General features: G+C 32.3%; 1 protein-coding gene across 1 annotated transcript in view; it reads right to left on the bottom strand.

Annotated features, from left to right (window-relative positions):
- The window catches only part of MICU3 (mitochondrial calcium uptake 3), a 123352-nt gene that overhangs the window by 20486 nt on the left and 88431 nt on the right, over positions 1 to 14435 (bottom strand). Inside the window, exons 11-12 of the mRNA XM_017867196.1 lie at positions 11395 to 11433; positions 3514 to 3609 (exon numbers count right to left, since the gene is read on the bottom strand). Coding sequence (XP_017722685.1) covers positions 3514 to 3609; positions 11395 to 11433 — 135 coding nt within the window. The remainder of the gene's footprint in view (positions 1 to 3513; positions 3610 to 11394; positions 11434 to 14435) is intronic.

Below are 14435 nucleotides of genomic sequence, written 5' to 3'. Positions count from 1 at the left end.
CGAACACGGTGAAACCCTGTCTCTACTAAAATACAAAACATCAGCCGGGCGCCTGTAGTCCCAGCTACTCGGGAGGCTGAGGCACGAGAATGGCATGAACCCTGGAGGCGGAGCTTGCAGTGAGCCTGAGCTTGCAGTGAGCCGAGATAGCGCCACTGCACCCCCAGCCTGGGCAACACAGCCAGACTCCGTCTCAAAAAAAAAAAAAAAAAAAAAAAAAAAAAAAAAGAAAAGAAAAGAAGAACGTTGAATTGTAATAGAAAAAATTTTTACATCGTACACTCCTACTTCTTTTTTGCAGTTGAAATTACATATTATATATATCTGGAAAAAAAGCCTTAAAATGAGTGGTTACAAGAACACCAAGTTAGTGAATTCGGATAACCTAATTAAGGAATGTTTTCTTACAGTGTGAGATGTCCTTTTCAAGACACAGTATACAAAAATAAGATGTCTTTGTCTTATACAGGTTTTAAATAATGACCTCATTCATGCCCACTGAGCAGAGATCTTCACTTAACAGTCTTTCAGCATCAAAATCTTATGAGATGTATGTTGCACTTATCCAGATAATCCAGATCCAGTGAGGCATAAGTAACAGTGACAACAGAGAGATGAAAATGAAAATGGGGAAAACTTTTCCCCCACTCAGAGAAACAGAGTACTGCTCAGTCACTGAAAACCACACCAGTGTCCTTGGTATCCTAACAGTTTACGTAACTTACATCACCCAAGGATTGAGATAAAAATAGAGACTTTAATCCTGTGATTCTTGTGCTTATTGTTAAAATAAACTGAATTCAGGTGTTTTCATAACAAAGGGAGAAAAAGCCACAAAAGAACCCCGTGGGCCATTTATACAAAGGACATTATCTTACTTTACTTTGATTAAAACTATTTCAAATGATTTCATCAAAATAAAATAAACAAACTTGCATGAAATATAAATATATCAAACTATTAAAGGACTTAAAATATTCTTTTAACATATTTTATTGATTATAATGTGATAACAACCCTATGAAATATCCAAGGAATGGAGGAAATCTTCAAACTTTTCATTTTGTTAATAAAGTTTTGAATAACCTATTGAAATTTACCAAGAATATGTAATTGAACACAAATTGAAAGCAAAATTTTACATTTCATCTGTAGAACTCAAAATAGTATTTACAATTTTGACACTGACAGACTGTATTCAACAGTTGCATAATATACTCATCATACTGCACTAAGAATTTATTATATATGATTTTGGTTAGAAAGTGGTCTTAGCTATGATACTCAAATTTTCATTACATGGTTTCACAGCAATTGGAGACACAGAGTTTTACTGTAATTTTAAAAACCTATGGTTAGAAACAGCTCCAGACTAGAATATGAGGGGCTAATATCCACTTTCCCTATAATATTTAGAGATTTTATCTCAGTAATTACATATTAAATATATAACAAATAAATACAAATAACAAATAGATTTCCAAGCCTTCTTTCTGAACCAATTTGAATCCTGAAATACTAATACTATCAACAGTTCTGTATTCCACTGCTATTCACAGTAACCAATAAGGATTTATATAATTAGTTGTAACTGAACTGTAGTTAATTCTCAATTATTATTCTAATGTGGGAGAGTAGTAACAGATACTCCCCAAGTGATTATTTTCCTTTGGAACACGATATTTAAGTTTTGTTTTCTTTTCCTCTTTTTCCTTTCTTTCTTCTCTCTATCAGATTTACTTTCAGGGAATTTGATTCAATTCATTCATTAATTTAGCAGCTTAGAATCAGTATGTGGATTAACTACAGCCAATAGTGTGCTAGCAAACTGAGTTGTCCAGAATAAAAAAAAAAAAAAAGGCCGATTTGTTATGTTGGCCAGTTTCTGTGATATTCATACTCCTATTACAGTCACTTTCAAGTACCAAAGGGGGTGTCACACAGTGCTGAGTTGGGAAGAGGTGTGCAGAATTAATTAGCTCTGTAAAAGCCCACCAGCTCCAGCCTATCTACAAGAGAACCATATACATTTTCCAAAGATCTTAAACAAATCATATAATTCTCTGAGTACACAGGACCTGACTGGTTTTCTGATATTAAACTTACCAAGATTTAAGTTAAATTCAATATCTAATTAGTAGATTTTGTCTACCTGAGAATGTCTACCAGAGTTAAATGGGATTAAGATGGTTGGAGGCTGGAAGGTGGATACTCTAGTATGGGGAGAGACAACAATGACATGACCGTTGATTTGAAGCATGGAAGCTAGGACACAGTTGACTTGTAGGGACTCTAAGAGGTAATGTTCCCAGTTGCTCTTATTTTTAAGCGCTGACTACTACAATGTACCTACATAAATGATTACAAAATAAAGTGCTTGTAAAATATCTGTAAATGGAACATCTGCCATGTCATACCTAAACATGGTTCATATTTAAAAGGTAATTTTAAAAGGTAATTGTTGGTCATAATTACATCACATTTATATATCACAGACATATTAAACATAGGACAAAATACTTTATTTGCTTTCGGACTTTAAAATTGAGCAAGGGTGACAAAATTAACATTTTGAAGTGTTTGCCCTAGTCTAGATATGTCAATAGAGTAACACTGTATACATGGATAACAGAAGTCACAAGTGATTCCAGTTTACTTCTCCAGATATTTTAGGTGTAACTTTTAAAAGTTAAAACAAAGTCTAGAAAAGAAATGAGAAGCCCACTTTAAAGAGAAAGAGATAATGAAAATAAATCTCAGTATTTATGAAAAGTCTTTTCTGGCAAGACTGCTAGCTGCCTCTAATAAAGTTCTTAGGAAAAATTCTTAATAAGAAACACAAAACAGTGCTTCTAAGATATGGCCCATCTTGAAAAACTAGAAATCCCTATTGACAGTGTCATAAGAATGGAATAATGGAAGCAGTCTACTTCAATGCAGCAGTAAGATACAGATCTGTACGAAATTCAAAAACGGTAATAAAACTGAAATAAGGTCGGTCTGCTTTTTATTTTCACTATGCACTGGCAATCTTAATATCAAGGTAAAATATTCCTCCCTTCCTTGACTGGCTGTTCCTACTACCATACCTTCTCAAACTCCCATACCCCGGGCCCTTGGTAAGCCACTCACTATCAATACTGGGAAATTTGTTTAAATCTAACATAATTCTGAAGAGTCAGGTATCTTTTATTGGGGGAAACATTTCAGTACTTCATGTAACATGGTAAATTGTAAGCTTAAAAGATTCAGTGAAACTTTAAAATACATATATTCTAATTTCTACATAGTGATCCTTACGTTAAAAAAAATGCCATTTCCTTTTAATTAAGTTGAACTGTCAAAGCTGAGGTATTCAAATACACAGTTTATATACAGTAATTTTTGCGGTACTAAAACAATGGAAAATGTAACATACATGTTGGGTTTCATCACTGTGACTCTAAAATGAAATGAGGACCAGATTAACAAGATGGCAAATAGTACAAGGACCTTGTTGAGGCTTAATTATACCTCTGCGAGGTCTGAAAACAGTGCTTGGCTTGTGTTACGTCTCAGTGTATCCCAATAGCTTCTGGAGACAAGTTCCTCAGCATCTGTTTTAAGAACCTGTAGAAGTTTTAAGAAGCACAACTGAAATCTAAAGAATAGTCACAAAGAATGATAATTTATACACTTTAAATCTAACCAACCTTGCAAAGGAAACACATTAGTTTACCTTTTTTTCTTGTTTGTTTTGTTTTCTGCTGTGCACGACAGTATTGTATTACACTGCTGGTAACTCACATACTTTCAAAGGTGTAATGGTATATAACCACTATTTCTAAGTACAAGTAGCTTTGTCGAAAAGAATCAAATTCTCCGATCTCTCCTTCTGCCCTTCTACTGAAACGTGTATAACTTCTGAGAAAGGGTGAAAAAAATTCTATTCACACCTTGTGTGAACTAAATTTGTTTGGGAAAAATTTTGGTAATTTTGTAGCAACCTATTAAAAGATAAATTATTGTTGGCTATCATACATCTTGCTAGTGTATCAAAGATTCAAAATAACCTTATCAATACTTTACAGAAACAAAGTTTAAATTCATCCCAAACTTGTCAAAAAGAAATAGGCTTGTTTTAAGTCAAAGCACTCAAAACTACTTGAGATTTGGCAGGTGTTTCTATTGTGAATGGTTAAGGTACTTCTTAATCTTTATTACAAGGACAGGATACTAAATTCTATCTGAGAACAGGGTAGTCTGAAGGAGATACCAGGAAGTGCAGATTAAGAAGTGTAGTCAAATCACTCTTAGGAAGATTTCAAACTGCAAGCCTAACTTGGATCCCCATAAACAAAAATAATTAAACCCAGTTTCTGTCAGGATTCATCAGGGAAGATTTCACAGTTTCTCAGGCGATCTTTTGGTTAATGTGAGATGAAATGCTGCATGGTGTACTCAAGAGTGACTGGATGAAAATAGAACTTTTCTTTCTTTCATTTTGCCTTAATCTTTAAAAGTCCAGTGCTCCTAAAAAAATTATATGCATCTAGGAATTATTTCAAAGGTCCTCTAAGTTTTAATTCACTATTACTAACTAGAAACACTGCCCGCTGCCTATATTTTAATAAAAATCTTTATAAAATGTTAATGAAGTATTATTTAGCAGGAACTATTTACATAATACAGACATAAATATTACCATAACTATAAATGTAGCAAATTGATAAGAGAATCTGCATCACTCCCTTTATAATGATATAAGCTTTAACTAAGCAGTTATAAACTAAACAGGTAAAACTAGCTAAATATAGAACTAATACAGTTTTCTTTTACATAGATATGGAATAAACTCAGTAAATACCAGCTAGATCAAATGCTTGATCTGAAAATATTATTTACACATTTTGAATGTGGATGCATTTTAAAACTTCAACTCAGAAGGTTAATATGTGATAAAGAAAGGGATTGTTAAACCCACCAAACTAGAAAATACGGCTTACTGTGCACTATTATTAGAAGAGTAGCAGTAACGATTCACTTTGTGAAGCCATGCCTCATCCTTACTTCCAAACAGTGTCCACCATCACACACACACACAAATATATTTATAACATATTAAAAGCTAAAATTAGTTTAACCAACCATGTATTTTGTAGGCAAGAAAAAGAAGTAAATATATTAATTATCTCCAAATGTTGGGGTTAGGATATTTTTAATTTTCTTCTTGCTTTCCCATATTTGAAAATATTTTGAAAATGTGTATTTATCTATCAGGATAATATACAACTTTTTGAATTTAAAAAGTCTTATTTAGAACGTAACAGTTTTACAAGTGTCCTGCCGCAGAAAGCTTTCTGGTTCATCATTTAGCCTCAGGGATTAAATTATGCTAGAATATACTACTGAATTGCTGTAACTGGATATATTTGTTTTTGTTTTATCTTACATCATCTTTTAAATAATTATAAAGTTTCGGAGGGCAGAAACAATATCCTTACAGCAACTATTGCTGCAGGAAAAAACAGCTAATAAATCAGTGATATGCCTGGCACACTCACTGATTCCTATGTATGTATCTGTTCTGGAGACAGTTTTAAATTTTTTAAACAACAATTTGAATGATGAAGTTCAGAGTAAATTCTCAGAATATGCAAACTAGTAGGAATTTTTATCACCAGGAAAATATAATACAATAAGGATATTTTACATAAGCTTAAAGTAGCAATGAAAGTCAGACTAGATTTTAATAGCAAGAAATGCAAAGCAAATATAAAACCAGAACATATCTATGCATACAGGCTAAGTAAGGAAACGCTGATAGAGAAAAATGCCCAGGTGTAACTGGGCACTGTGATGGCTGTGAAACAGACAACTATGATGCTTTGATATGTAAATAGGCCAATACGCAAAGACTTCCTGAAGTTTTCTCTGTTATCTTTGTTTGCTATCTGAGCTACTGGCCCCTTTACCAGATGTCATGTTAAGTGTGTAGACCTTCATTAAAAGAGGTAAAAGAATATACAGATAGGTAGCCCAGAACTTCACAAATGAAAGGCATAGGCAAAATGATGTCCTGGATGTAGTGTGTCCTGTAAGTCTGACACATTTTTTGCTTAAGTTCAGAGTTTGTTATTGATAGAACTTCCTTAAACTTTGTAGTTTTGGTCAAAAGTGCCCAATGCCTTTTTGGCTGAGCCAAAGCAGGATCCCTTTCAAGGCATTCCATGCCACATATGACTGAAAGGGAGGAAGGTAGCAAGAAAGGAAGAGACAAAAAAGGAAGAGAGGAAAGAAAGAAGGAAATAAAGAGGGAAGGAGGAAAGGAGGGAAAAAGGAAGTTAGGAGGAAAGAAGACTGATTTAGAGATGGTTAATATATCACTGTGGTAAGCAGAATAATGGCTCCCTAAAGTTGCCCGTGTTCAGACAGCCAAATACCCTGTCTGAATAAAGGGTCTAAGAAGGTTCTATTCAGAGATTAAACAAACTAGGGGAAAATAAAGTAACAGTCCATAGGAACAGACAGTAAAGTACACTGTCTTTGCTATTAGTGATATTTAAACACAAACACACACACACAAATTAAAACTATACCTTTATACTTCATGTCACCATGAAAACCATGGCCCTAAAAACTGTCATCTGAGACTTGTTATTTAAAGTGACATGGGACTGCACCCTAGGTATATCATAGGAAAAAAAGAAAAAGAAAACCGAACACAATCCTCCCAGGAAGAACATATCCTTAATCTAGTCCTCAAAGTATCTGAATAGAGACAACAACAATTGTATGCTCACAACACAAAACTGTTGAAGACAAAAGAACATAAGCCACCCTAAGTGAGAGCCAGCAGAAACAACAGAACCAGATGTGCAGACTTCCAACACTGAAATGGTTAGATATGAAATGCAAAATAACTTTGATAACTTTGAAAAATATGAAGGTAGATCTGAAAGGATTATTCAGGAAAAAACAGACTATCAAAAATTGTTGTACTCTTAGAAAATAGCCAAGTAAAACTCTTAGAAATTTAACCACTGAAATTTAACATCAGTTTACATGTATCTCTAGTAGAATTAATGAACCGGAAGATAAATATGAAGAATAGCATGAAAAGATAAAAATATGGCAAAATGTTAAGGAGAAATTAAGAGGCATAGAGGAATGATTTTTTTAAATATTTGGTGTGATGGAACAGGAAGTGTGCATACAGCACTACTGCTGCATACTCAATTACCATGGTCGTCTTCAGAAAGAACACCTGTGTGATGATTTGTGTTGCAAGCTGAACTAGCCACTTTTTTCATGAGTCACTGCTTTTACTTGAAAGAACAACTAATAGACAAACCATGGTTATTCAGACTTCAGAAAATGAACCAAGCGAGAGCCTGTCACTTCAAAGTAAACAACTGACAGTATTTATTGCCAAAATAACATACTGCAACAGATTGAATGCAAAACAGCTATGAGAAACCAGCTGTCTTTTGGTAAGCCAGACATTAAAGAGATTGGCAAAAAATGTAAAACAATACCACTCTCCTCACTACATTTTGAAGTTATTTTCTAAATTAAAAGTTTATGTTAACATATAATGAGTTTTAAATTATTGCTTTAAAATAGACTAATATTTTTAAAATCTCAGTTTTAACTTCTAATACGGTAAATATACAATACATAACCTACGTAAACAAAATCTCTGTTGGATCCTCAACAACTTTCGACAATGTAATGGGATCATAGACCACAATGCTTGAAAGCCACTGTTTACAGCAAAAAAAGTGAATTAACTAGGACTGCATACAACACAGATGAAACTGGCAATCATGATTTGTTGAGCCCAAGAAACAAGAGATAGAAACATTCATATAACATGATGCCAGTTATATAAACTACAAAAAGGGGTAAAACTAAACTATACTGTTTAGGATGCATAAGTAGGTTAAAACCATAGAACAAAGCAAGTAAGTGATTTACATAAAAGTCATGATTGTGTTTATCTTTTGAAAGACATTGAGGGATTATGAGTGGGGATACACATGAAGGGGATTCGTGGTATACGGCAGTATTTTACTTCTTCATCTATATGGTGGTTATAATTTTATTATTATTTATTTTATTGTATATTTACATTTTAATTATAGAAAATTCCTGAACTAAAATATATTTTAAAAATCAGGGAAAGTTTCATCATCACTACAGAAAAAAAAGAACGTGGTATAAAACAGTAAAATAGAGGTAGGTAGTATATTTATTCTGATAACTAAAAGAGATTTTAGGGCAAAAAACATTTCTAGAGATCTAGGGATAGGATATAATAGAGGACTCAATTCACTAAGACAATATAAATAATCTATAATCTTATACAGGTAACAATTCAAAATATATAAAACAAAAATTAAGAAAATTGTAAGTAGAAGTTAACAAATCTATTGTAACGTATAATTTAACATACTAATTGACAAATCAAGCAGACAAAAACATTAGTAATGACACAGAAGATTTAAAACACATAACTAACATGCTTGGTAATATGTATTTGTATATATTACAATCCTGTACCCCAAATTGGAGAACACACATTGTTTTCAAATACAGATCATTTAAGAATATTGATACTGTTTTAGTCCATAAAAAAGTCTCAAAATACATCAAAGAATCAGTATAAAAACTGGTATATTTTCTGTCTGCAATGAAACTAGGAGAATTAAGAATATTATTTTTAAAAAATCCTGTAATGCATGCCAAAGTCAAATGTACTTGACTTTTGGCATTATTTATCCTTTTGAATTTTTGTACTTCTTTTCATCACTGTGCAATGATGAAACTAAGAGTTGACCACATGGGAAATATGAAAAGAATGAGGGTTATTTGGAACAGAAAAGGTTATAAGGTAACAGCTGTCTTCAAGAATACAAAAGTGTATGCTTAGTTTTATACTGTAGCAGGAAATACTGTGATGGAAAATAGGCATAATCTACTGTAAGAGTGATTAAATTTTGGAACAGTCCACTACAGGGACCACAGAACCTCTATCTCCATAGTAAAAAGCCAAGCGGGTCACTGCTTTCCCTGAGGAAACTTCTTCCTAAAGGTAGAAACTGGCTCTTATAAATCTCTTAGTTTAAATCCAGCTCTATGATCTATACTCAAATTAGATACCTGAGTTAATTTACAACTCTGGAAACTAGCAGATAATTGCTAGTTAATTCATAACACCATACTAATAGTTTTGTATAATACTTGTATCAATGATATTTCATATACATTTTCAGGCTGTTGGAATTTTTTTTAATTGTAAATGAATTTCCCTTGTTTGCTTGTAGTTTACGAAAATAATAACTCCTTATTGAGCAAATATTTTTCTAGTATAGGAAATATAGTTTAACCAAATAAACTCATAAGGGAGTCGAAAAATCCTGTAACATTTAAGACTGTATGTAAAAATGACATTAAGTTACATCACTTTATCGTGCACATTTTACATAAAAGCTGTCTTCTATAAAATGAAATGAAAAAATATATTACCACAATAAAATGTAAAAATCATAATTTTTTTATTAAACAGGTATAATATAAATAAAATCTGCGATTTAAGTCTGTTTCTCAATATTATTCTCATTAATGACTGCAATTTGCATATGTAGTTTAAACTAGAGCAATATTAGCATCTATTTTCTTTTAGCAACATTATTCTGAGATGTGTTTTTTTTTAAAAAATGTATAATCACCCTATATGAAAATTTCTTATGAGATTAAGGGAAAAATAAAAATTGTCAAAGTTAGAAAATGGTTCATACAATGATGACATATTACATTAGAAAAATAAATCATAGGTCAGGCATGGTAGCTCACACCTGTAATCCCAGCATTTTGGGAGGCCAAAGTGGCTGGATCACAAGGTCAGGAGATCGAGACCATCCTGGCCAAAATGGTGAAACCCAGTCTCTACTAAAAATACAAAAATTAGCTGGGCATGGTGGTGTGTGCCTGTAAATCTCAGCTACTTGGGAGGCCGAGGCAGGAGAATCACTTGAACCAGGGAGTCAGAGGTTGCAGTGTGCCGAGATTGTGCCACTGCACTCCAGCCAGGCAACAGAGCGAAACTCCGTCTTAAAAAAAAAAAAAAAAATCATAAAGTCTTAGGTATTGTATGGCATATGGCATTATAATCTGTGAGATTTTCATCTTACACATTCTAGAAATTTTTGAAATCATTAAGAGTAATCCTTTAAAAATTTAAAGGAAATGACAGGCTTTACTTAATGGAAAAGAGTAGTAATTTCTGTAGAAAAAAATTTAAAGTATCTTATGAGTAATCAAAATTATTTATATGGATCCTATGGACTTGGCTTGTTTCTCAACCCATTCCAGGTCCATTTTGTATAATGAGGAAAAACATCTTGGGTTTAGTTTATGGGGATCAGCCTCCAGTAGCTGTTGAAATCTATAACAAGAATTAGTTTTTATAGTTGGGAATTTTGATTACCTATCCAATATAGGAGGCAACACACCTACTTTTAGAATTGTGCACTACAACTAGAATACTTTTAGCTGGATAATATTAAATCAGTGACCCTGAATTCAAGGGCTCCTATGATGGAATCTGTATAAATTGAGGGATCCTTGTAGGAGGCTTAAGGATCCTTGGGGAAATCAAGTGAACTGTACATGTTTACATTCAAAAAGGGCCATGGCCTGTTCTTCTTTAGTAGCTGGGCTAACCAAAAGTGCTGACTTTCTCAGGAGAAAAGAAAGAAGAAAGCTCAGCATAAGAAGAAGAGTACATCCGGAAGGTCATCTACAGAAATTCACAATTTTTTCAAGACAAGTCTGAAAGTCATTATCCTCTTTAGAAATAATATGATAAACTGATATAAACATATCAAGTAGCAGCTTACACCAGATTTTTGTGTAGAGTGAAGGAAACAGCAGGAAACAAAGGCTTTGAAAAAAAATTGTGAGCAAAAGTGAAAATGAAAAAAAGTCTATCCATTAAGACATTTCTTTATTAGAACTGAACAAAGACTGTACGTAAGATGGATAGATCTGGTTCATAAAATACCTGTGTTCTGCAGGAACATAGCCTGAGAATCTGCTCTCTCTACATAACTCTTCAAATACTGCTAAAAAATATAAAATTTCAATTATTATGTTTTAGTTGTTGTACACTTACCTTTTCCTTATTTCAATCTAAAGTTCAAGATACATAATTATTCTGCATATTTTAGTCTTTGCATAAATCTAGGAATGAAATGTAACATTATGGCTTCACTGCACGTATTGTATTCAATAAATTCTAAAACATTCTATGAATAAACAGCAGATACAGCTTTATATAAAGAAATAACATTATCAAGTATAACAGGTGAGGGCTATATACATAAAGAACATTTAAAGTATTGTACATACACTATTAGTAGGAGAATGGTATCCATAAAGTTGAAGACGCTGACACACAGCACAAAGGGCCAAATGAAGTGTCATATTTCAGAATGAACCCAAGTACAGCAAAAGAAAAAAGGAAAAAGACGACAAAATAATCAATTAGGAAGGGCAAATCATTATGCTACATTTTATATACACACGAACAATACAAGTGGGATAAATGTTAAAGATGAGTAGCAAAGTTTTAAAAATCTCAGATAATTAAACATTAAATGAATTTGTGCTCATTTCGACCACTTCATTATAACCTTCGAATAGAACTACTGCTTTGAGTAAAACACGTTGCCCTGAAGTATGCAGTTTGATTTGGACATGCTTCTGCAATGCTACATGGCATAGGGAGAAATCCAGATGCAGCAGTACGGCAGTGGAAATGGTAAGAGAGACCTGTGCTGGAATCCTGCTCTGCTATGATCAGTGCTGTGACATCAGGCACATGAATCTCTCTAAGACTGTTTTCTCATCTCCAAGCAGGTATAATACTTACCTGGTCGAACTGTCATGAGGACTAAATGGGAGTAACATCTACAATGAGCACAGCATGGAGCTTAGCACATAAGGTTCCCAAGAAATGTTATGTTCATTTCCTTTTTCCCTTCTGAATCACAGTTTTATTTTGGCATATGAAAATTTTTAACTTTAGTTTTGATTTAATTTTTATTTAGGTATGTTAAGATTCAGTTTAAAGTAGCTGCATGGTTCTACTAATTAAAGAATAACTTTAAGTGTTACTACTAGCTAACCTTTCTGAGTATTTATTACATTTCACATGGTTAAGTGGCTATGTGCTTTAACCTCCATACCAATCACATGTGATCATCACTCCTAATGCCCCCATTGTACAAATGAAAACAACAGAGGAACAGACAGGTTAAGGACTTTGTCCAAGGTCACCCGGGTTACGAGTGGCAGGGCTAATATTCAAACCCCAAAAATCTGGTTCCTGAGCCTGTGCTATGCTGTCTCTCTTATGTAATTCATATATTTTCACAATAAGCTAAATTTTAACTACCTCAAAACTCAGCCAAAATACTCTAAGAATATGTGGAATCATATTGTCATTTCTATCACCTTGATAACATCACCTTACATTTTACATATTCTTTTCTAAGTAAAGTAGTATAACTAAAAAAAAAAATTTATAACTAAAATCTTTGATAACTAAAGTAATATAAAATAAAACCTCTCTGGTTCAGATTTGCATTATTTAAAATGTGATTAACTAACAATGTTAACACTAATTATCATTATCGCTAAACACAGTAATGACTATTTGGAGAGCTGTATTGTAAAGTGCTGTTAGTTCCAAAGATTAAAGTTCCAAAGATTAAAGATTATTTCTGAATTGTTTTAAGGAAGAGTTCTGATAGCTAAATTACGAAAGTAAGATTTTAGAAGCACTATTTAAGTTATATGAAATGAATACTTTTGAGGTACCTGTGGCTATCAAAGACTTTAGTAAGCATTCATTTATAAATAAACAAATTATATATTATATTACTTAAAAGTTATTTTAATCTGTTCTTTAAAAGAAATCTCCTTCCCCACATATTTGAAAGGGAATGGGTCATAAACCCATACAAACATAAAATAATACAACTGAGGGTATGCTGATATAATTTAGATTTTATAATTCAGATGGATTTTCCCTAATTAAGTTAATGAGGTTTTACTCTATCACTATCACAAAATATTTGCATTAAATCAATATTAAATTTCTTACACCATGGCTGTAGTGATGCTCAGAGCCAAATATTGTGCCAACACTGTAGGCTTTCTCAGTGTGCACTGTCTGCTATAATTTTTCTCTTTTTTATCTCCCTTTATTACTTGATGGATTTATTAATAAATGTTAATGATTAGAATAATACTGTGTTTTTATTGGAGGATGCATAAGTCCTCTCTGAAAGTAGTATAAATAAATAAATAAAAATTATATTTATATCCATTGAAATACTATCTACTTTATCATTAAAGTATATCAATAGATTCATTAACATTTTTTAACCTCCTTACATAGTNAGTGTGCACTGTCTGCTATAATTTTTCTCTTTTTTATCTCCCTTTATTACTTGATGGATTTATTAATAAATGTTAATGATTAGAATAATACTGTGTTTTTATTGGAGGATGCATAAGTCCTCTCTGAAAGTAGTATAAATAAATAAATAAAAATTATATTTATATCCATTGAAATACTATCTACTTTATCATTAAAGTATATCAATAGATTCATTAACATTATTCAACCTCCTTACATAGTATTTTATTAACAACTTGCCTATTCAGTCAATTATAGTTAGAGGTAATATATCAAAACTAAAATAACTGTTTACTCATTTAGTGTATTATTTACAAGAAATAAAATTTAAGAAAGCATTCAATCCTCTAATGTTCTTTGCTAACACTCTAAACAGTTGCAATTATGGGACTATTCATGTAGTATTTATTAATTACAATTTGAAAATCATTAGACCTGAATTAAGTAGAAAACTACTATTGCCCCTTTTAATACCTGACTAACATTACAATCAACTCTTTGATTTTTTTAAGACTGTCTTCCATAAGCTTTGTCAATAGTATACTGAGAGATGTTCAATGACTACCGAGAATTATAGCATAGTCAAATACCCTACAAAGCAGTATGTGCTACACAATCCTGATAAATCTGCTTTTATTCAACTAAATATAAATGTATACTTCATAAATATATTGGGATTGAATATGGCACCCATCTGCTATAGATAATCTATGTTAAGCAAAACCTAATATTCTTTTAAAAATGAGAATAACAAAAATAAAGTTTTAGCTCTCTGAAGTTAATCATCTGAATTCCATGCAGGACAATTAAACTACTGCACAGGGACATCAATTTGCAAATGAAACAAATATCATTTACATGCCAACAAAAATCATTGTATTTCTGGTTATCTAAGTATCAAAGAAGTATGTCACAGAGGATAAAAGTGAGGTTTTGGAGGATAAAAGTGAGGTTTTGGAGCTGG

This window comes from Rhinopithecus bieti, unplaced genomic scaffold (genome assembly GCF_001698545.2).
Source record: "Rhinopithecus bieti isolate Rb0 unplaced genomic scaffold, ASM169854v2 scaffold_2888, whole genome shotgun sequence".
Classification (NCBI taxonomy): Eukaryota; Metazoa; Chordata; class Mammalia; order Primates; family Cercopithecidae; genus Rhinopithecus; species Rhinopithecus bieti.
This window is presented reverse-complemented; position numbering and strand designations above follow the sequence as displayed.